The sequence below is a fragment of the Lontra canadensis genome, unplaced genomic scaffold (assembly GCF_010015895.1).
Source record: "Lontra canadensis isolate GAN:19392208 unplaced genomic scaffold, GSC_riverotter_1.0 scaffold109, whole genome shotgun sequence".
Taxonomy (NCBI): domain Eukaryota; kingdom Metazoa; phylum Chordata; class Mammalia; order Carnivora; family Mustelidae; genus Lontra; species Lontra canadensis.
The window spans coordinates 4,604,108-4,628,992 of record NW_022631103.1 but is presented as its reverse complement, the minus strand read 5'-3'; the positions used below and the strand labels follow the sequence as shown (position 1 = coordinate 4,628,992).

At 38.1% G+C, this 24,885-nt stretch overlaps 1 protein-coding gene across 1 annotated transcript in view; it reads right to left on the bottom strand.

The window, feature by feature from the left end:
- Positions 1-5,868: 5,868 nt before the first annotated feature.
- HOOK1 (hook microtubule tethering protein 1) overlaps positions 5,869-24,885 on the bottom strand; it is a 50,872-nt gene continuing 31,855 nt past the window's right edge. Inside the window, exons 10-17 of the mRNA XM_032839774.1 lie at positions 15,854-15,912; positions 14,862-14,989; positions 13,174-13,208; positions 12,548-12,630; positions 11,817-11,917; positions 9,756-9,857; positions 8,298-8,366; positions 5,869-6,108 (exon numbers count right to left, since the gene is read on the bottom strand). Of these exons, the coding sequence (XP_032695665.1) occupies positions 5,938-6,108; positions 8,298-8,366; positions 9,756-9,857; positions 11,817-11,917; positions 12,548-12,630; positions 13,174-13,208; positions 14,862-14,989; positions 15,854-15,912 (748 nt within the window). The 3' untranslated portion in view covers positions 5,869-5,937. The remainder of the gene's footprint in view (positions 6,109-8,297; positions 8,367-9,755; positions 9,858-11,816; positions 11,918-12,547; positions 12,631-13,173; positions 13,209-14,861; positions 14,990-15,853; positions 15,913-24,885) is intronic.

Sequence of the window (24,885 nt, the reverse complement as noted above, 5' to 3'; positions counted from 1 at the left end):
TCAGCTTCTACATGCAAGCTAGTTAGTAGGTAAATCCTCAGGCAGCGGGTAAAGTTAGAGTGCTAGATGTGCAGTCAACCCTCCAGGGAGAAACCCAGAGTGGAGCTTTACTGCCTGCTCCACAGCACTGAGCCAGGGGAAGAGCCCCAGAAAGTGTCAGTGCACCCATTTAAAACCACATCTTTCTAACTGGAGGGTATTGTGCTAAGAGAAATACGTCAATCAGAGAAAGACAATTATCATATGGTTTCATCACTCATATGTGGAACATAAGAAATAGCACAGAGGATCACAGGGGCAGGGAGGGAAAACTGAATGGGAAGAAATCAGAGCGGGAGACCAACCATGAGACACTCTGGACTCCAGGAAACAAACAGAGTTGTGAAATGGGAGGTGTGTGGGGGGCTGGGGTAACTGGGTGATGGGCACTGAGGATGGCACATGATGTGATGAACACTGGGTGTTATAAGCAACTAATGAATCACTGAACATTACGTCGAAAGCTAGAGATGTAATATATGTTGGTTAATTAAATGTAAATAAATACAAGATAAAAAAAAAATAAAAAAACCACATCCTTGCTCTTTGAGGTCCTAGGAGACTAGCAAATACCAGGCCCCATCAGCTCCCAGAGATGGCTTAGTTAGAACCTCATTCTTCAGGTAGCAGCCATAAAGGTTGGCACGGCAGATGTATGGTACAAACCTTTCACTCCCTAGGGAGCAGCTGGTTGTTGGGGGGTCTCCCTCCAATGGCACAGCACATTGCCGGGGGCGGGGTTTATGCTGAGAGTCTGTTTCAGCTTTTCCTACCTATTTCAATGGGAGTACATCCTTAGTCACCTAGTATGCACAATTCCCCCTCAACTGTTTTTCCGGATTTCTCTCAGAGCTATGGATCCATGCGAGGCTGCGTATTCGTTGAGTCCATGGATGGAGCATTTCTTAATTTCTTGTCTATTTGGATGCTCCTTCAGTGCACTTCCCTTATCTCTTCAGAGCGTCTTGAGACTGGATTTCTAAAGAAATTCTGTACCTCATCAGCAAGCCTAGTTTGGCTGGTACATATGTACTGACTGTGTAGAAGACACTGTGCTGCAGGGGAAACAGATAACAAGGTATGGCCAATGATCTCAAGAAATTTAGTGTAATGGGGCAGACATTTGAGGGAAAAACAAAGTAGATCACATTAAGGTCACGAAGACAGGGTTGGAAAATTTCAGAAAAATAGCTCTTATGTTGTTTGAGAAACCTTGGAAGGATTTACAGAAGAGGGAAATATTTGAGCTGAAGCAAGAGGCAAGACGTCTAAATTGCCGTTTTTACCACTTACTGATAGCAAGGTGGCTGCCGCCCAGGCAACCAGGGAGTGGAGTGCTTCGTCATCAAAACCATGGCCAGCTTTGGAATCCGACTGCAGCTCTACCCCTGAGCATGCCATTGTGTACAGCAAGAGATCTCAAAGTTTTACTTCACTACACTTCTGGGATTGCAAAACCCCCTGAAACTTCAGAGATGCAGAATGTATACATTCAACCTAGGCATCTAGAACAGAGCTGTCCAATTCCATTTTCTGGGACGACTGAAATTTCCTTCCTTGAACGGTCCGACACTGGAGCCACGAGGCATGTGTGGCTGTGAGGGAATAAAACTTAATTAAAATTTGTGTTTTAATACCTGTGGTGGCTTGCAACCACCATATTGGTCTGTGCAGGTCAAGAACCTTCGGGTGTTCTTAGTGAACTAATCACAAAATTATGTGATGATGTTGGTCCAGGATTTATTGCTAAGTTCAGAAAGTTAGATTTATAGAATCATGTAGTTTTGGGAACATAGGGATCCATCTAAATTGAGATGAGTTTTCACTTTTTTCACCATTTTTGCATATTTGGCGCATGACATTCATTCATGTGATAAAAGAACTATTTATGAGCATTTCTTAAACAGTAGCAGCGTTAAACCTTTCCAAGACCTGTTCCAAGAACATGGAACACCTGAATTTTCCTAAAAATTTCACAACTCATTTTAACAAACATGTAGAGATTAGGGGGAAAAAGTAGGATGCTGGGGAAAAAAATAAAGTAGCTTTTAAAAAAACTGCTTATGAGAAATTTGGGCTGGAAGTGACAGCTGGTATGACTGGACAGCAGTATCAGAGATCCAAGTGTCTTCTTCCTTGTTCTACTGTCCCTGAGGGATCCCCCTCACTACTATTCACACCCTTTTGGCCAGAACTTCGTTAAATGGCCCCACCTAGTTACAATGGTGTCTGGGAAATAGTTATTCTCCCTGCCTCCACTCCCCATCATTGGATGGCAAATGTAACAAACTAAAAATATGGCATTCTCTTACTGAAGGAAGAAGGGGAGAATGGATGTGAAGAGGTAAATAGTAATCTCTGCCAAAGAAAACCCAGAAATATTCTGGATTTCATGGTAATGCAAAATGTCTAGATTACAGTGATGGAACTGGAGACATAAAAGGGAACACGAGCAAATCACTTTTACACATCTTCTTATTCACCAAAAAATTCAAATGAAAAACAAAGTTAGAGGAATTAAGTTGACGCAATTATTTTTCTTTAACAAACTAAATATTTGAAATCCTTTATTTAAAGCAGCAAATAAACAGTGCACTTGTACCCACTAAAAAACCCACTGTAACTGTCAGACACAGAAATCAGGAAGTTTATTAAAAACCTTTCACAACTATTATACTGTTATTGGACAATCATTTAAAATAATATCCTAAATACTTACAAAAATAAATCAAGTATTGCTTCTATTTTTCAAGTGTCAAAGTCTTTGCCATGGAAAATAGAAAGAACTTTTTACAAAGCAAACGTAACGTTGGAGCTACACCAAGTTTAATAACCGCACACTGTTTTCTTTAACGGCTGTGCTTTACAAACTTCCAAACTACTTTGCCATCTACAGGTTCACAATAGGAATGTATGCATATAACCAGACACACACATTTTTACATAGGAATGTTTCGCATTAAATATGCATACGGAGAACCTAACACAGTACCGTTACCTAAAAGCCACCCCACAGAGCCAAATGTGCCAAAATACACAAAGAGGTGTCGCTGTAGAAGCATTATCTAACGCTCAAATTAGCAATCCAGTTACCAAAGGTAATGACATTTTAATGAAGGATACTCAGTTTAGTGTTTCTAGATAAGACATTAATTCTTAATCTATATTAAATCATCAGTTCAATAGCCTTACTCATTGAAAAAATAGAATGAACTTCAAATATTTCTCAATATATTAAGTGATCACTGTCATACATATACACACTTTTTATTTTAAAAAGAGGAATATTCATCTCAGAGCAAATGCTCAAAATTACGGATCATTTTCAAATTGGTCTGTGGTTTAATCTTTTATCACTGAGACATTCAATTCCTTCTCAGACAGAGAAATGCTGGATTTCTCCTCCCTGGCATGTGCACTCAAGCCTCACAACACAGTCATGGATAAATCATGGTTCGTGATGAATATTTGTAATGCTGCGCCACCCACAGGGTGTCAATCTCACTACATTAACCAGATGTGGAAAAGAATCTCACTTCTGATCAGTTCCTGAATTTCCGTATGGTTAATCACAATAATACAGAACTTTACATTACTCTTGTATAAATACCTCTATATTGAGCGTCTTAAATTCCACTTATCAACTAGAAAAGTGATAAATCACAAAATTTTTTCTCTATTAAAAAAAGAATCTAGCCTTCTGTCCTAATTCAGAAATTGCATGAATTATTTAGAAATTCCAAATACAATAATTGAAAATCTATGACTAATTGACTGTGAAAATACTAATTTATTGAAATTGATGTTTTACAATAAATTCCAATAAAAGAGAGCTTGAAGAGCTTGTAAAATCTCAAGTAGTAAAGTAGCTACTACTAAGCAAGTAGTAAACACCAAAGGAGCAGATGTTTTACATTGACCAAATATACCAAAATGCCATAATATCTGGAAAATTTTAATAGCATGCTAAAATATTTTCAAAGGGCTATTTCAGTTCACTAAAAGTTGCAGGCAAGCAGACTCTAAGAATATACAAAAATGCAAACCAACAAAAAAATTGCACCAATAAAAAAACATCAAAATCTAAGAGGTAGTCAACAGAAGTAACCCTGATGAGACAACACATCCCGGGAGCTGCTTCCTAGTCTTAAGAGACCTACCTGCAGTAGGAAATTCGTGTATCGTCGGTGATTAGAAAAAAATGGACCGGTAGAAAATCTAGAAACCAAGTATTTAATTGAGTAATACTGTAAATGGAACAATACTCATATACACAAAGAAAGGCTGACAATAAAATCCAGACCGGGGTCTACTGCAGGCCAAATCTGTCCTATGTCCAATTTTGTAAATAAAATTGTATTGAAACACAAAAATATCCATTTTGCTTATATATATTGTTTATGGTTGCTGCTCTACACCTAGAGCAGAGGCCAGTACTTGGGCCCGATCACATGGCTCAGACATCCACTGATAGGTATGCAGTTGTGAACGGCTGGAAAGGTTAACAATGAACGTCACAACATAAGCTATTCAACTCTAAGGAATGCAAACTGCTCGTTATGTCACAATTCAGTTCCGTTTCATATCTGAAATAGCTCTGACATTTTTCTTCTTTTGTTGTCAAATATCAAAGAGTATTTCAAAGTTACTATAAAAAGGTTTAGTACAGCACCGTCCAACAGAACTTTTTGCAATGATGGACCTTTTTTATATCTGCACTTTCCAATACAGTAGCCACCAGCCACACGTGGCTGCTGAGCATCTGGAAATGTGGCGGATGACCAAGGAACTGAATTTTTCATCTTAATTAGTTTTATTGAAATTGCCACACATGGCTTGTGGCTACGATACTGGACAGCACAGATTTAATTCAACTAAAGTTCTGAAGTGTGACTCTTAAAAGTGGCCCCCCAAATTAGAAAACAACACCTGTGAAAAGATGAGCTTTGGACAGAAGTGCACTGAATACCAAGAACTGAGTCCCAAACAGGTTCCTTAAATTCGTAAACACAAGTCAGGTGGATTCCAGACTGTTTCCTCACTGTACCACCTCCTTGCAGTACATGGAAAAAACTATTATAGTATGTTTTTCAACAAAAGCCCTGATTATCCTATGCTTAAAAGCAATAATTATAATCATACTAAAAACAGGTATACTGTTTCACACAAATTATATTTTTTGCCTTGCTTCCCACCAGAAAAATCACCTTTTGTAAAAGTCCATTCATTCCATACCGTTAGCATGTCAACCATGCTGTACAGAAGCCCTCGTTTACAGCAGGGACACAGAAGAACTGTGAAGTCTCCTGGATCTGCAGAATCTCCAACTAGTCCCTTTTACTATGGCAGAAGTCACTGCAACAGTCCAATCTTCCATTACATGATAAAATAGACCCACCTGATGACAGATTTGAGGATAGAGGTAAAACCTTATATATCTATATATATATCTATATATATATCTCAAGTCAAAAAATATAACTTGTATAGTTCTCCAAGTACCTCAAGACTATTTTTATAACCAAAACAATAAAACGAATATAGATATGTTTTTAACTTACTTACTACTGATTACACATTGTAAATTAACCAAGTTACTGGTAAAACTGAAGACATTAAACTAAAATATACCAAGTCAATATGAACTTACAACACTCTCAGAAGACAACTGTTTGAGATGTGTGCCTAATTACATCTTCCAATTACTCAAGTGTGCTCCCTTAGAGAAACAGCTAATTCTGTATTTTGTTTCCAAAGTCAGCTGACAAAATTCATTTTATGCATACTGATTTTTAAATAGCTGATATCCACTACCATCAATTTCTTTTCCAACCTGGAAGTTAACTGAAGGATATAAACTATTTTAAGGGCACTTCTGTTTATGTTTTCTGTTGTAGTTTAATCGGGTGTGGTAGCAGGAACTTTGACAGAGAGGTTTCTTCTGGTGTTGGTGATGTGCCGCTGCTGTGCCAGGAACGACCGTGCAGGAGCACACGCCCCAGGGTCCTTGCAGGCACCACTGCTGCTCACGAGTCTAGATTCCATCCCTAGTTTCTGGAATGCTAGACTCTGACAAACATAAGCAAACAAATAACAAGACTATTTAGAGTGTGTAAAATGCTTTTCACAAAAATTAAGTCATTTAATCCCCCAAATTCGATAAAGCTACTGTCCTCCTCATTTTATAGAAAAAGTAAAGAGTTCAGAAGCTAATTGACCTGTACATCATCATGCTAGCAAGGAAGAGGAAACGAAGGCATAAAATCCAGTTTCTCTATTTTAACCTACTGAATTTGAAATCATTAAGAAGAGTAGCTTAAAATAATAAGGTTAACTTTAATTATAACAAAAAAGGTTCCATGGTAAGTCTTTGTGTTTGGGCCTTCACTCTACCCACTGTGAGCACACACAGCATAAGAGAAAAACTCAGATCAATGGTTCTCAAATGTGGTCCCCAGAATATCATTTGCACCAATGGGAATTTGTTAAAAATGCAAGTTCTCCCCTGTAGACTCTGGCCAGACCTATTAAATCAGAAGTTCTGCACATGAGTACAACAACTTGTGCTCTAACAGGTCTTCTGATCATGCATCACAGCTGATATTCACTATCACCTATCTACATACTGATGCATGACGAAGGATGGTGATTGTGGACGGTGAGTTTCATAGGAAGAGAAATCATTCCTTTTTCTCACTAGACACACAACATGATTTTACTAAGCTTAGAATCATGAGTAACTAGAGTAATATATAGAAAATAGTAAATGTTCAAAAGACATGGGTAGAAAATGAATAAATAATGTGTTATTTGGCTCAAATATATTTAATAATTTATTTATCAAGAGACTACAGAGGAACAAAGAAAATAATACACCGTTCCCAGTCCCATCTAGGCTGACGGACTCATGACAGAAGGTTCCAGGAACACCTCACCTATAATTTCCTTCACAGCCTTGCTAAATTGGGGCGCCTGGGTGGCTCAGTGGGTTAAAGCCTCTGCCTTCGGCTCAGGTCATGATCTCAGGGTCCTGGGATCGAGCCCCACATTGGGCTCTCTGCTCAGCAGGGAGCCTGCTTCCCTTCCTCTCTCTCTCTGCCTACTTGTGATCTCTGTCAAATAAATAAATAAAATCTTAAAAAAAAAAAAAAAAGAGAATACTGATCCACAGCCTTGCTAAATTAAGCCGGATTTTGCCAAACAGAGAAGGGAAGGAAAGAGCAGACAAAAAGTACAATGGCACAGAAGAGCGGGCATGTTTGAAGCAGGGCACCCAGTTCCGTGTGGTGAAGCACCATGTTCACACACGGATAGAGTTCATAAACTGATATTCTCTCATACTAAACAAGCAGCAGCTAATGTAGATAATGGCTGTGTCCGCTCTCTCTGCAGATTAAAATAACCCAAAAGAACCATATACATCATGAAATACCATGAAAACATCTTGCTGAGAATAAAGATGATAAAATAAAATACACTTCAAATAATTTTATACTACTCTCTACTTGTTTTAACAGACAATTACTGAAGAGCATTCCTGATTAAAAAAACAAAACAAAACAAACAAACAGTGAGGGGCACCTGGGTGGCTCAGTGGGTTAAAGCCTCTGCCTTTGGTTCAGGTCATGATCTCAGGGTCCTGGGATCAAGCCCCACATCAGGCTCTCTGCTCAGCAGGGAGCCTGCTTCCCTTCCTCTCCCTCTGCCTACCTCTCTCCCTCCTTGTGATCTCTGCCTATCAAATAAATAAATAAAATCTTAAAAAAAAAAAAGTGAAAGATACAGAGGCTTTTCAGGATGTTAAAATAAATGTTGAGTACTAGACACACTTAATTTTGCATTGCACAGATATTCCTACTTCTAGAGAAACCCATATGAAGCACAAATTAAATATTTTCACTCAAATAAGACAATTTTTGAAATATTTATGAACTGTTGTATGTGTGCTTCATGTGTATCAATTAAAAGCTGATGAGTTACAAAATCAATTTAGTGATTCTGAGAAGGTCAAAATCAACCAAAAACATCAAACTAAAATATACAATTTTAAGTATGACTAATGTTAAAAAAAAAAAAAAAGAGAGAATGTGACAGGAGATACTGGAGTATAAGGTACACAGTCAGGGTAAATTCTCTTCAGTTATATATGTAAACATGTACAGGTACTGATCTTTGGTATAAAATGTATTCCTCCTATGGTTCATGGTCAAAATGTTTGATAAACACAACATCCAATCACTGGCTGCATGTCAACTCACCTTATTGTACCAGGCAGAAACAATGAGTTTTTCTTCATAATCACGGAATTTTGCTACTTTACATTCACTCTAGAAAAAGAAACAAGGACTATCAAGATCCCAGAAATAAAATGAAACTACCAAAAATGGAATCATTTTTCACTGTGCTCATTTAGAATTTAAAAAATGCACTGTGCGGCATAAAGCAGTCAAAATCTGAACAGAATCATGAAGAATGCACACACAATGCCCTTAAGAAAAGAGTAAGACCATGACTAGGAAATATTTATTTCAGAAATTTTGCTGGGAGAACAGATGTTCAACAACAAGAAGAAACTGATGATTCTCATGCTACTGTCCCTACCTCTAGAAAAGAAAGTAGCAACTGGCTTAAATGACAAAACAGAGCTGCACCTATGGAGGAGTGAAAATGAAGGAGAGAGGGGATATAGTAGAACATATCCCAGAAAATCCTTTAAAATCCCTATAAAGCTTAACACAAATTTTTCTCTCTTCATTCTTGGTGATCTGTATACTAGACTGCTTGTGGCCATGTTTGCATACTACCCTTGACATCCATGTCTTAATTCCTCGAATATAGCAAATATTGTAATTTCACTGAGCACTTGATACAACTGACTCATAAAAAGCTATAAACTAAACCATCAATGTTCCTACAGCAAGATGCTCATGTGCCTCCCCCATTTCTTGTATGCTTTCTGTATCACGAGCATCATGCTATAATATATATGATAGAAAACATTTTGCAAAGGAAACTACAACATGCCTAATCATAAAATCTACGAACATACAATTCCAGACTGAAGTACGTAACCCAGCTAGTAAAAATGATATCATCATTAGCACAAAAATAACTTTTAAAACTTAAAAGACTCAGCTAATTAATGTAAAGATGTCATCACTACCACAGCTGTGCATGATTAATAACCAATACTGCCACTTTAGTGCAAGGGCTTACTGGATTCTGTGAGCACTTTCTTCCCCTAGGAATTGCAGCTAAAGAGCTACTTAGGTTCAAGTGTTCAAGGAACAGGGAGAAGAAAAGAAAAAGAAAATCTGGTTAACTGAGTACAGTACCTTTTTTAAAAGGTGAGTTTGGTCCTTTTCCTTTCCCTTCCTCCCTTCTTTCTTTCATATTTTCTGAATGAACTCTAATCTGTATAATTTTAAAAGGAGCTAATATAGCAGAACTCTACTAGACACTAAGGGATATCCATACAATTGGCTGTTGTGGGGAAGAGAGATACAAAGCAGCAGAGTACATACACTTGCAGAGACCAATCTCACGGGCTAGCGAGACTCTAATAAACACAGAGTGCTAAAACATGACATCTCTAACTTCTGACCTCAACCAACCTCTTGTGAGACTTGATCATTTACAGCAGATATGTGACGGCAATTAATCACCAGGGTTACACAGGATAATTCAAAAGAAATGTGTTAATATGAAAATTTTACCTCTAGAATCTCAATTCTTCTCTCTTTCTCTGCCAACTGCTTTCTAAGTAGCATTATTTCAGCTGATGCTGGATTTAATTTGGGATCTAAAGTTTTTATTACCTGTTTAAAGAAAAAAATTTATATTTTACATTTACTTTATCTTATAAAGTACTGAAATATAGTATCATCATCTATAGTATCTCTGTAAATAAAGTGGTAAAATATCCAGAAAGTAAAATTATCCAGGTACTAACTATGGCTTATTTGGCAATTAAATTTGAAAAACATAAATAGCATTCCATAAAGGTCCGATGGTTATCCAACTTCAGTACAAAAATGGAAAGATCCCTCTCCCAAAATAAAATTTCCTTTCTCCAAGTCTTGGTACTCAGACAGTAATTTAGTGTTATTAAGCTTTGAGCATTAAGGTCTTGAAATAACACTTTCCATATTTATAATGTTGAGTATTTTTTTAATTAAGATGAATTTGATAATTATATGGGAACTTACTGATTGTACAAAGTATCAAAAAATTTCATAGAAACAATCTTTTCTACTACCATTACCTAGTTAAATGTAATTCAATACATAAGGATCAATATAATGGAAATTGGTGATTTTATCTGCAAACCAGAGGGTGGCTCAATCACATTTATGGAAATTACTAAAAGCTAGGTAAAAGACATTCAGTCAGAATGTTATTCAGAGACTCAACCAAACTATGTAGCCAGCAGTATAACAAAAAATTAACTCAGAAATATCAGGTGTACATCAGGAACAAACAAATTTCCAATAACAAGAGCATCGGTATGATGTAATTACAAATCTATTGACAAAGATTTAAAATGATCTAAAGACTTAGGAAGATTTCACCTATATTTATAGAGGTAAAGGAAAAAGACTAAAAGGTAGTATGTTAAACATTCTTGCAGGTCGTTCAAAGCAATTTGCTGAGTGCCAAATATGGGAGGCACTGTAGGGGACAGTGGGGATGTAGGAGACTTGGTATCTGCCCTCATAGAGGTCACATTATAAAAGCAGAGTTTAAATCATAATTTAACTACAAAGACACACTACAAAGACACTGCTTGTGACTAAGAGCATTTACACTTTTGCAGTTGAGAGAAACAGGATGGTGGCAGCACCTGACTGCATACGTGTAGCAGGGCTCTCTAGGTGGGTGGAGCTGGGTGCCTGCATTCTACCCACTGAAATGAGGGTGAAAGTGGTTCACGGCTCCCAGACCTGCCCCGTCATGAGTCTCCTCCAGTGCAGTCAAGGCTGGCCTCCCTAATCTACCAGCTGGACTATCTCCAGTGAGCTTGGGAACGCCATGTTCAAGGAGGCAAAGCCTCTGTCAGCTGGGGGTTCTGGCAGATTGCACAGAGCAGAGCCCCTCCCCCACTGAACAATGGGCTTCCTGTGATCAAGAAGTAACTTCTACCTTTAGGTAGTGAGGTTTAGCTATTGATGCAGTTACGATATACAACTTATAAAGCTTAAACATAAAAAGAACAAAAATACTAGCAACATTGTAAAGCTTCATCATATAATCCTTTTATTCAATAACTAGAAAAAATATATTAGCATTCTCTAAGAGAGAATACTTACAATTAATTAGGAAAATATCCAGTATTCATGGAATAGAAGATTTTATGAGAACAGTACTTACAGATATTTAAGTTTGAAATAAGGCAAAAAATATTAAGTCTGGTAAACATCAACTGAATAGTGCTTAACTGTCGCATCTAGATTGAAGACTAAAACTTTAAACGAGTCCGAAGAGCTAAATTTTCACAAAAGGCAAACTTTCACTTTAAGAGCTAACGCCTCCATACTTCTTAACAGTCATCTCCCCTAATGAGGTCACTCTAGTCCCTGCTGAAACTGTCCCAATAAAGCCCCATGTTTCTTTTACCTGATGCTCATGAGTGAGAGTGAGCATGAGTGAGACCCGCAAGGCGGCTGGGAGGGAACAAAGTGATGGGACCCAGAGACAGGAGGAACAGTCCCACAGACAGGACTGGCTAAGAAGAAAATGGGTCAGAAGATTTGGGCTCCAAAAGATTAGTCACTCACATTTCTTGCTTTCTCCAAGTACATTTTATATCTCTCCTCCATCGCTTTCATATCTTCATCTTTCTTCTGAAGAGCAGCTTCAAGTTCACTGATCTTTTGTGCTGTTATTGAAAAGGAAATGAAACATGACCGATTTAAAACACTCCCTTTTCACACAAAAATTCTATCATATTTTTTCTAAAGACTGATAAGAGAACTTAAAAGAGAAATGTTTATTTCTTCTTTGTAAGGAATTCTTATCTAAAACTTTTGAACTACAACCAATACATTCTTGATTAGTTCGTATTATTCTTTCTTAAAAAATATCTATAATCTGCTTTATCTAGCTATTTTTCAACTTTGTCTCCAGTGTTTCGATGAGCAAACACACTTTACAATGTAATCACAAACATCATTAGAAAATAAAGCATCCCTTCTACACAATGTTTAAAGGTTATTTTAATTTGATTATACATTATTTTATTTATATTTCCATAGTATTAATTCTACTATATTTTACAATGTTTGATACTCCTATATATCAATCAGTTCGTTTTATTAGATTTTTTTTTTTTTGCTTTAAGATTGGATCATTTATTGATTACTTAAATCACTAGAAAATTATCATGGTTCTTCTTTGCAATGTATGTATTTATGGAGTGTCCAGAAACCAGTACACAGTTCTTGCATCCTTCAACTAAAGAGGGCAAGTCCTTAGACGTAGTCTGATCCAGGTTTTTACAAATACCTACCGTTCTGGTTTACATCTGGCTGAAGATCTTCAATGAGTTCCTGTTTCTTCTGTAATTCTTCCTGGACCTCAGTTAGTTTTTCCCTAAGTAGTGGAAAGAGCATGGAGTTTTGGAAGCAAACAGACCTAAGAATGAAAACTGATCTCTGCCACATATCTGTGGAGTGTGGGCATATCACTTTCTGATCCTGAATCTCCTCACCTGGGAAATGGGAGTAATACCTGCCAAATATTATAGGGGTTACTGTGAGAAGGTAAGCTGCCTGGCACATGATAGGTGCTAAAAATGTTAATTTTTTCCCCTTGCCATCCTTGCTTCCTAAGAAAGTCAAAGGAAATATTTTACTGGTTAAACATCCCACATCACATAGTCAAGTTGTGACAGTTGTCTGCTTTGTAAACTCTTCAAATGACATTAATGATTGAAAAATGTAGGATCTGGGATCACTGGCAGGCAGGCTGAACATTTTAGAACATTGTTCTTTTCGCTTCTTGGTGGCAGTAATGAACCGTTCATTGCCATCAGGGGATTTTTCTTATAAATGAAATCAGAAAAGGACACTAACGTTAGAAGTTTTTAAAACCCTTCCCCTTTCATATTTGAAATGAAATATCAGTTTTACTTACATATGAGCTTCCAACTTCTGCTTTAGTTTGCTGGACTATAAAAATTAAAAAAAGTTGCTGTAAGATATCTATTGTGACAAAGATAAATTTTCCAGACATCAAAATCTCTTTACTTCCTTTTGAAGTATATTACTTAAAATTATAAATGTTTTAAAAATTTGTATTTCTAATAACATACTTGTAAAAACATAAAATTTTAGGTATTATTGACTTCAAAGGGAAAGGAAAGGAGGTTAGGATGAAAGAAGGATGAGTACAATAGTAAAAAGAAAAATGCTTCCTATTTCTTCATATTTCAATACCATGAAAATAAAATTTAAACTTGAAAGAAAAATAGCAAATGCAAGCTGAATGTGATATACTGAGGAGTATCAAACACTTAAAAATCATTATTTAAAACATAAATTTTAAGATTTTAGGCCTTTAATGAATAGACTTAAATAATTATCTTTATAATACAGCTTTATCATTACATATATAAGCACTTTAATATTAACATCAAAATGAAGTAAATTTTGTTAAAAAATAAAATTTAAAACATAAAACTTCCTCTTTAAAAAGGAGGACTTTAAATTGCAATACTGGTTCAAGATCCTCTACTGACTAGATAAATGAAGGGTTTAAAATATATAATCTGAAATATAACTCAGACACTAATACCTTTTAAAAAGAGAAACATAAAATCTTTTAAAAATTCTGCAATCCAAAAATGTACTCCCCCAAAATAGATCCCATTTTAAAAGTATTCCCTAGTGTGGCTTAGAAAAATATTTGTATTAGAGAGGTTACAATACCGTATATATGCACATACGAGATGCCGCCATGCATGAGACGATTTCTATTTTCCAAGCCCCCGGGGAAAAAAGAGAAAATCATATAAAGCATATAAAAGACAGAGAGGAAACACAACCCTTTCAGTCTTCTCCCTCATCTCTTCACCTACTCTTCATAACCATCTCCCCCGTCAACACAGGTACAACCACCTCACATTCTGTCTGCGTACACTGAGCCCTATCTTTTTGCTGTTAAATGCCTTCCTCCCTCCACTCTTACTTCTTTTCCCCCATTGCACACAGAGATCCAACTACAGACACACTGCTAGCTATACTCAGATTTGGGCTGTTCAATCTCTGCTGAGCCCTCTCATCTGCCTCCTAGAATGTTTGCCATCTAAGCCCATTAGAAATGGCAAGGCCCTAAGCCCGCATGCAAGGAGGGAAGAAATAAGGAATTACTGAAGTCTTCAAAACTGCATTAAGGTTTCTGTCCTCTGGAGGTTGGTGTGATCCACTTCTCCAATGCTCTTTAGTAGAAATCATTGTCTTACCCTCTCCTTCCTGTTAAGTTTTCCTCAATTCTGACCGCTGACTACACTTACTAGGCCTTTTCTCAAGCCTGAGAAAAGAGCTGTGAAGACCTCGCTTGCAGCATGCTCTCAATCAGGAATTCCTATGAATTAAGGTGTAGCTGTTGAAGTAAGACAGATAGAAATCACCTTCCAAGACGTACGATTAACGTACAGGTTCCAAGTTGGCAAAATCACTGCATCTTTATGCAGATATATACGGTATTCAAGGGCACCCCCAAAGATAAGGGTAGGACTTTCAAATACAGGACTAATTTGGGCATCAGGACCCATGGCGGAGAGTCCACACACAGCAAATTATCACAATGCTTAAGTCACTTACACTTTCTCCTTCAGCCTTGGAGCCTTGCTCTTGTAAAGACTTCTGGAGGTCCTCAATCTGCTGCTGCAATTCCCGGATACGCTCTCTGCTCAGCCTGTTGTAGGATGAATCATACATATTTACTTGTATTGAAAATCAACATAGTTATGGATCTATAAAGGTACACCTGTGCAATTTAACTCACAAAGTTTGCATTTCATAGCAATAACGAATGCCCAACAATTGTCAGTGGCTAGGTATTATAAAGAGTGTAAGTATAGTAGGCTACCAACAAGAAAATATTTTTTAGAAAGAAGACATTTTATCATGGAAGTACATATGCCCGCATTTAAAGATGTCAAATACTTACGTGCCAGCTGTAAAAGCACATCAACTCTGCACTGCCTTCACTGGTACAAAAAAAATCAGAAAACGATCTCAGTTTTCCTATACTTGTATCTTTAGTGAATGGGAACTAGGTTTCTTCTTCTTGTTTCAGATTTTATAGGCAGCCACGGACCCAGCTAGAGGTGAAGGATCAAACCAGGCCCTGACTCGTGCCTCCTGAATATCAGCTGAGTTGCGCTTGAGAAAGAGCCTGAGCTATGGACCCTAAGACTCGCTGACGTGACTGCCTGCATGTATTAAGAGGCAAAACTGGGTTGTACATTTAACTGTTACAAGATTACCTGTACTTGCACGGATTATAAATTGCACCATTGTAAGCTCATGAATTGCTAGTTAAAGATTAGCTAAGTAGACAAAAGTTACTGGCGTCAGAAGATCCGCTACCAGCGCTTGGGAAATGGGCTTCGTAAAAGCTTGAGGGGTTTCATGTGAATGTTACGTGTGTATGAGCAATCAACCGAAAATAGATACTTCCTTATAATTGTTTCTGTTAGCTATATAATGCCTCACAGCCTTGAATAAAATTGGCACTGCTTGGACATCATCCACTGTGTCCCTCCTGTCCTCCTTTCTTTACGAGTCTTATTCTTTCTCCATTCTCTTACCCTCTCGACCCTGCTCGTGTTGTCGCACCGGCCACGACAAGTGGCGCCCGAACAGGGACCTGAGCATGTACAAGAGGAACTCAAGTTTTTAGGTAAGTGGTTGCCGGTATTCAGGTAAGAGGAGCCCGGACTCTAAGGGTCACAAAAGGAGTACAATAATATGGGGCAGTCGCAGTCTACGGAAATGGTCTTCTTTATGACCGCTTTGCAGGCCCTTATGAAGCAGAAAGGGTCCAAGGTCTCTAAAAAGGCCTTGCAGCAAGTTTTCTATATAGTTTCAGAATTGTGCCCATGGTTCCCAAAGGAAGGAACTGTAAATTTGGATGCATAGCAAAGGGGACTCTGACTTTCTCTCTCTCTGTTCCTCCTAATAGACATGGGGGGCTTCTCCTTCACTCATTTCCCATGTTAATGGCTATAACTGGAGCCAACTGGGGTTAGTCTAACTCGAGACAGAGACTGGAAGGAATATTCCCAAGCAGTTTCGGGGAAGTTTCCCTGCCTAACCCCTCCCCCATTCCAAGTGGAGTGGGCCCAGGTGGAACGTAAATCAGTATTGGAACTAAGTTAAATTTGTTGGTTTAATTAAGATAGACGTGTCTTTGAAATTACAGCAGTAAATGTGAAGCTTTTATTCTGTCAAAGTTCACTGAAGGTCAAATAAGCTCGTGTTATTTGTTAAAATCTATTAGCAAAGAAATGACTAAACTGATGGTTAATTGTCTGTCTCAATGTTTTAATGGGTAATTGCTGAGATAGCTTTCAAAATCTTTAGTAACCTAAAAGTTTAAAGTTTTGGTTGGATGACAACTGGAATTAAATTATGGACATCTAGGTCTTAACCAAACAGGATAAAATGCTAAATCATTAATTACTAAACATAGGTTTGTACTTTTGATTTCTTACAGAAAAAAAATAAATTAAATCTGTTGGTAAACATGTTTTACACTTAACTGATTCATAAATTTGCCATCTAAAAAATTCTATTGTAACAGTTCACAATTGGTTAATACTTAGTCTTCACTAGAGATTAAGGTGTTTCTAAGAGTACAAAATTCTGCTAACTGTAAGACTGATACAAATAAAAAAAGCAACTCTATGGAAAACTAAATAATATGTAAGAAATATTTAAAAAAATGGAAATATATTTTATGAAAGATAAAAAATAATTTTGTCCTAAATAAGATGGTTGTTTTAAAAAAAATGGCTTGGGACAAAACCTGAATGCAAAAAAAAAAAAAAAAAAAAAAAGGTTGTAGAAGGTTTATGAAGGGAAACCTTCAGAAAAGGAGAAAAAGACCAGATGCTTGATCCTGTTTAAATAAAAAAGAAAGAAAAACAGCCCCCAAGGTGATTTAGCACTCTCCTAACATACCTCCACATAGATTATGCTTCCAAGTGAAAGGACCATTTGGCCTTGAGAGATTAGGAAAGCAGCCTGACCTTGAGGAACTGCAAAAACACCCCATTACCATCCCCCATTGCCTGTAACCATAGAAACTCACTCTTATTCCTAAAGAATGAAAGGGGAGACTGATCACCTCCCATTAGCCAGGAATACCCAGAGTGGGGGTATCCAGCCTGCTAAATCTGAAGAGTGCCTGACTGTGTGACTGTGTCTGTCCGGCTCCACTGCCTCGGCTACGGAGTCTGAGTGGGCTGCACCCTGAGTCTCGTGGGGCGTCATATGACATAACGGTCATCTTCTCCACGGAGTAGCCTGGTCCGGGGCTTATATGGACAGACCTTAGCTAAGACACTCCTAAGTTCCTACGAGGGATGCAAACAGGACAGCATCTAAAAGATCCCCCTCCCTTTGTCTGCGACATCATTCACGATGGGAGGGAAACCCAGTAAACCCACTATCTTAAGACTGTATGCTTAATAATAATAAAAAAGACAAGACACTGGTATAGAAAAGCTGGTTTTCTCTCTGTTTAAAAAGGACAAAGTTTTCTAAGGTTAATTGATCTGTTATGGTTTTCTCTTTGCCTGCCCAGAAAACCCAGTTTCTATGTTCTGTTTTATCAGGTGTTTAACATCCCTAATCATATTTAGGCATGTGTTTTAAAACTTTCTAAGGTTTTAGCAATTGTCGACAAGATTTAAATTATAAATGAGATCTCTTTGACTCATAAGGCTTTTCCTTGGTATACTAAATTACTCAGTAAATACTGCTAAACCAATAATAAACCTTGGGTTGCATTTGGGTAAGTGCTGTAACTACTCTAAGAGTTCTATACATTTCCTAAAGTTTTAATGTTTTGATAAGGTCATCACCTGGTAATTGAACCATACCTATTCTGAGTTTTTGTCATTTGTAATTGTTTTAATTCTCTTATAAATTCTGTCTTAGAGGAAATTCATATGGGAGACTTTCAGGACAAATACAGATATTTGATATACTTGAAAATCCTAAAACTGAAATGGGTAAGAATTTCCAGAACTAACTAAAGCTGCATTCACCAGATTTAGTAACATGGAACTAAATAAACTAAAAGATTATAGTGTTATGTCTCTTAATGTTTTGTCTTATTTTAAACATTGCTGGTTCTCTAATGTTTACTCTTCCAGACTAGGGATATTTTTTTTTTCTTAAGATATCTGTGACTTACAAAAATGTAAAAATATTTATTTGCAAACAAATCAGAGCATTCAACTTTTCTATCTGAACCCTCTGAAACCAAAAGGTCTCAATAAGTATTCTTTCTTTCATGGCAATCAATCATTTGCGTAAGTTCAATAAAAATTTGTTCTCCTTGTAACAGGACACCAAAAAAAAAAAAAAAAAAAAAAAAACAACTAAGGTGACTTTATAAAACCTGGAGCCATAAAGCCCTTTGAAACTGTTGGCCTGATACCTTGCTTACAGAGTTCCCAGTAGCCTCACCAGGTGAGTAAAGAGTATCACTTCCTGACAGGATACTTTGGGAACCCCAAAAAGAAAAATTCGCCCAAATCAACAGGTATTACAGACATGCCTGATGGCAAATACATGCCTTAACTTCTGGCCCGGAGAGGCTACTAAAGTTCAACCTACAGATTCCTTATAAAAAGTTCTAGCAAAACAGATTCTAAAATATCTATATGATCACACTCACTGTTCTTACTAAACTTATGTAAATAATTAGGCCAAGTTTGTTACAACTGGACATATAGAAATCTATAAGGAATCTCCTTATACAGAGGCTTTTTACCAAGGATACTACCCTACTAAGTCAGTACAAAGAACTAAGTTAAAAACTGTTCAATTAGCCCTGCAGATGTATTCTGAACCGTGCAATCTATACACAGACAGCCATTATGTGGCGCGAGCAGTCCCCTCTCTGCCACAGGCTTTATATGCTTACCAATGATGAGGAATTATATCATTTGTTTTCTAACATTCAGCAACTTCTGAGATCAAGACAAACTCCGATCTTTATTTCCCATATGCGGGCCCATACTAAATAACCAGGTCCTTTATCTAAAGGCAATGATATCGCGGATACGATTACTCATGCATATGTAATTGATGTCACTAATAAACAAATGACTATACAAAGTCACACTAAATTTTATCAGAATGTGTCGGCCCTACGCCGACAGTTTCAAATAACCAGAGAAAAGACTCATCAAATAGGCAAAAGCTGTCCTGCCTGTCCAATTCATTATCCATTACCCACATATTCGGTAAAACCTAGAGGATTGATGCCTAATCACTTATGGCAAATGGATGTAACACTTTTTCCCGCTTTTGGCCGTTTAAAATATATACATGTCTCTTCAGACACCTTTTCAGGATTTGTGCACACTACTGCACACTCAGGAGAAGCTTTTGGGTAAATGTATAAAATCACCTCTTTTCCACCTTCTCCCAAATGGAAACTCCTAAAGCCATTAAAACGGACAATACTCTGCATACGCTTCTAAGGCCTTTCAAAAATTCTACCAAGTTTTTCAAATTACACATTCAATGGGGATCCCTTATAATTCCCAAGGACAAGCTATTGTTAAAAGAGTTAATGGAATCCTCAAATCTTACCTCAAAAAATTAAAAGAGGGGGAGATACTATAGGGAACGGTGAAATATTCTCCTCATATGCATTTAAATTTAACTCTTTATGTTTTACATTTTTTGAATGTTGACGATATAGGTCGCACAGCAGCTGAACGCTTTTGGCATCCAGATTTCTGTCCTCTCCCTTATACTAGCTGGAAAGACCCCCTGACGGGCACTTGGAAGGGTTCTGATCCTGTCCTCCGCAGAGGACGCGGTTTTGTTTGTGTTTTTCCTCAGGATGAAGATACCCCGCACTGGCTTCCAGAAAGGTGGTGCCGAATCCTTGCCTCTCCACCAGAGGATGGCTCGCCTCACGCTGAACGGCCAAGGCAGATGGAGAAGGAGAAGACATCTCCCCCCCTACAACCAGGGCCTGATAAGGGATCTCCTGAACCAGGCCCTGGAAATAGCAAATCAAACCCAACCCAATGAAGCATTGATCACTATATTATTAACATCATTAGCTATGATTGGCCTCCCTCGTAGAGAGGCCACAGTTTATTAGGCATATTTGCCTAATCCACCCACTATAAGGCCTATCACTTGGGATGATCCCATTTCTCAGGTGTGTACTAATGGCACTAGTTATTTTGGGGAAAGTAGTGCTGATGGTATAGAATCTGCAGAGCATTTTATTAACTGGACAGGCTTAGCAGCTCAAGTACCCATATGCTTCCAGCTGCCCTCTTCTGGCTATGACCTCATCAAGGGACGTGTGATAGTGCAGTCTAGGTCCCATATAGTTACTTATCTTGTAAGAGATATGGTAAGTGGGGTTAATTGGTCTAATCCTGTGATAGGGGTGGAAAAATGGATTGTTTATGGAGTCGGGGGAAATAAGACTCCTAATGTCCCTCAGAAAGGTATGCGCCCTCCTGGTTACCCCTATTGCCCTCAGTGGTTGAATTATCCCTACCCAGGCCCTCTTTGGACGACTTGTCTCCAAAAAAGGCCTATCATCATTTCTCCTCACGGCGTTCCTCATTTCTCTATTACGGATTGGTCAAGGAAGACTGGAGAAGAACTTCTGCGAGATATCGCCTTTCCACCTAATCTGTCAATGCATAATGTAACTATCCCAGGCGGAATCTTCTCTACGGCCGGAGGAATGTTCCATTCAGAACTATGGAAGTTAGTTGCTACTATGGGACCTCTTGGGGTGCAAGTAACTAGGAATGGCTACATCCCCACTATGAACATCAATTTAACCTTACGGGTGTGCGTCCCAAGGCCTTTCTTATTAGTAGTAGGTTCGGGAACCATAAATTCAACCTCCTTTTCAGGGGAACACTTGTTGTATAACATCCGATGTAACAATTGTGTATTGACTGTTTACCTGTAACATTGCCTTTACCGAGTACTAGTCCTACAATGGTGTTTGTAACTATGCAACCCCCATATATGCTACTGCCTATAGAAGTAAAAGGACCATGGTATGCTAATTATGATTATCATAATATCTGTAGCTACAACTTAAACGGATCAAGCGCTTTTTAGGCTTATTGATAGCTAGAATAGCTGCATTAGTAGCCCTTATAGCTACGGCTACAGTAGCCTCAGTAGCTCTGTCCCAAAGTGTTCATACTGTCGAACATGTAAACAATTTTGCAAAAATTGTCTCATATGCCTTAGCTACACAAGAACATATTGATAAGAAAATTCTTAGCTGCTTAGACGTGTTAGAAGAAGCGATAGAATATTGAGGAAGCCAATTGTCTATCCTCAAAACTCAAATGTCCTTGGTCTGTCATGGAGGATTTCAACATATCTGTGTAACTCCGTTAAAGACAAATAATATTACATGGGACCGAGTAAAAAGACATCTTCAGGGGATATGATATCATACCAACATTAGCCTTGATTTAGCAGACGTGCAAAAGGGTATTTCAAGCATCAGCCAGTCTCATTTGGACTTAGTCCTGCTGAAGTAGTATCACGTATTTTTAGTAGCCTGCATGGGTTTAATCCCGGGAATTTGCTGAAATATTCATTCTGGCTGTTCATTGGACTTTTTATTTTGTTTACTTTCGTTTTGATTTGGTGCATTGTACAAATCCGTGCAAGACAGCATAGGTTTTGTATGAAGGCTCAAATGTATTTCCTAGATCTAAAAACAAAGAAAGGGGGAGATGTAGGCAGCCATGGACCCAGCTAGAGGCGAGGGATCAAACCAGGCCCTGACTTGTGCCTCCTGAATATCAGCTGAGTTGCGCTTGAGAAAGAGCCTGAGCTATGGACCCTAAGACTCGCTGACGTGACTGCCTGCATGTATTAAGAGGCAAAACTGGGTTGTACATTTAACTGTTACAAGATTACCTGTACTTGCACGGATTATAAATTGCACCATTGTAAGCTCATGAATTGCTAAAGATTAGCTAAGTAGACAAAAGTTACTGGCGTCAGAAGATCCGCTACCAGCGCTTGGGAAATGGGCTTCGTAAAAGCTTGAGGGGTTTCATGTGAATGTTACGTGTGTATGAGCAATCAACCGAAAATAGATACTTCCTTATAATTGTTTCTGTTAGCTATATAATGCCTCACAGCCTTGAATAAAATTGGCACTGCTTGGACATCATCCACTGTGTCCCTCCTGTCCTCCTTTCTTTACGAGTCTTATTCTTTCTCCATTCTCTTACCCTCTCGACCCTGCGCGTGTCGTCGCACTGGAAGCAAAAAGATTTCACAGGCCACCATTTCACCATTTCCCAACCATTTCTTTAGAACTCTTTATTTAAATTAAAGAGACTGACATTAGCAACCAGGGCAGATTTCTAACCTGGCAGAATCTCATTCTTTAAAAACCCTTTAAGAGTAAGCTGAACTGGGGTGCCTGGGTGACTCAGTGGGTTAAAGCCTCTGCCTTCGGCTTGGGTCCTGATCCCGGGGTCCTGGGATGGAGCCCCGTATCAGGCTCTCTGCTCAGCAGGGAGCCTGCTTCCCCCTCTCTCTCTGCCTGCCTCTCGGCCTACTTATGATCTCTGTCTGTCAAATAAATAAATAAAATCTTAAAAAAAAAAAAAAAGGGTAACCTGAACTGAGTTTACCAGCAAGAGAAAACATCTGTCTCTTTTCATGTATATATGACCCAACACACCTGCCTATTATAACGCTCCACTGTTTCACAATTGCAGGTATCACATAATACAAGCATCATTCACATGTCTATCTTCCTATAGTAATTCCTTGAAAGCTGACACTTCCCATCTCCAGTGCTGATACTGAACTGTATGGGATAGTAATATCTGATGGTCCCCTCAGAAAGCTACAATGTTGATGTAGTACTTATACATACAAGTTTGAGAGAAAAGGTTCAAGTGTATCTAAAATTCCTGGTGGGCTCTAAGATCTAATAAAGTTTGATCAAATAGAATCAAATACTTTTATAGCAAAATATGCTATTTATAAAAGGCAAGTTAGCATATTGGTTAAGAGTCTGGACTTAGGAATCAGACTGACAGAAAGTTCAAATGTGGGATTGAGAACTTACTAGCTTATAACTGTGGACGAGTTACTTAGCCTCCTTGGACCTCAGCTTCCTTATCCATGAAAGAGAGATAATTATAATTATCACTTCATAGAGTTCTTAAGAGGATTTCTGAGTGAATACCAAAAAAGTGCTTAGAAAAGTGCCTGTCATATAGTGAACACTGTAACAATGTTATATATTTTTAACATTCTATTTCTTGAGCACCTCATTGGTATCAGATGAGTACACCATTTACTTTTACAGTTGAAGATACTAAGTGTGAGGTTAACTTGCCCAGCACAGAACAGCTAATAAATTTAAATAGAGGAGGGGCTTAAATTTGACTCCACAGTCTATGTTCTATCCATGGACACACTGTAGCCCAAAGCCAACCTGTCATGTATTCACCTGTTAAATTTTCTATGGATTTGAAGACATATAAATGAAATTCAAGAAGAAGCAAACTGGTTAATAAAGTATGCTGAAATAACACGAAAGGCTGAAAACAATTTAAACATTAAACCCTATTTTTAAAATTTTTTTCAGTGTTCCAAGATTCATTGTTTATGCACCACACCCAGTGTTCCATGCAATACGTGCCCTCCTTAACACCCACAACCAGGCCCTCTCAACCCCCCATTCCTTTCCCCTCCGAAACCCTTAGTTTGTTTCTCAGCGTCCATGTGGTCTCTCTTGGTTTGTCTCCCTCTCCAATTTCCCCCAACTCACTTCTCCTCTCCATCCCCCTATGTACTCTGTGTTAGTCCTTATGCTCCACAAGTAAGTGAAACTGTATGATGCTTGCCTCTCTCTGCTTGACTTATTTCACTCAGCATAATCTCTTCCAGTCCCATCCATGTTGATAGAAAAGTTGGGTATTCATCCTTTCTGATGGAGGCATAATACTCCATTGCGTATATGGACCACATCTTCTTTATCCATTCATCCGTTGAAGGACATCTTGGTTCTTTCCACAGTTTGGCTATTGTGGCCATTGCTGCTATGAACACTGGGGTACAGATGGCCCTTCTGTTCACTACATCAGTATCTTTGGAGTAAATACCCAGTAGTACAATTGCACGGTCATAGGTAGCTCTATATTTAATTTCTTAAGGAAATCTCCACACTGTTTTCCAAACTGGCTATACCAATTTGCATTCTCACCAACAGTGTAAGAGGGTTCCCCTTTTTCCACATCCGCTCGAACACTTGTTTACTATCTTGTTAATTTTGCCATTCTAACTGGTGTAAGGTGGTATCTCAATGTGGTTTTGATTTGAATCTCCCTGATGACTAATGATGATGAACATTTTTTGATGTGTCTGTTAGTCATTTGTGCATCTGTTAACCATTTGGATGTCTTCTTTGGAGAAGTGTCTGTTCATGTCTTCTGCCCATTTTTTGACGTCATTTCTGTTTCGTATGTGTTGAGTTTGAGGAGTTCTTTACAGATCTTACATATCAGCTCTTCACCTGAAGTGTCATTTGCGAATATCTTCTCCCATTCCATGGGTTGCCTCTTTG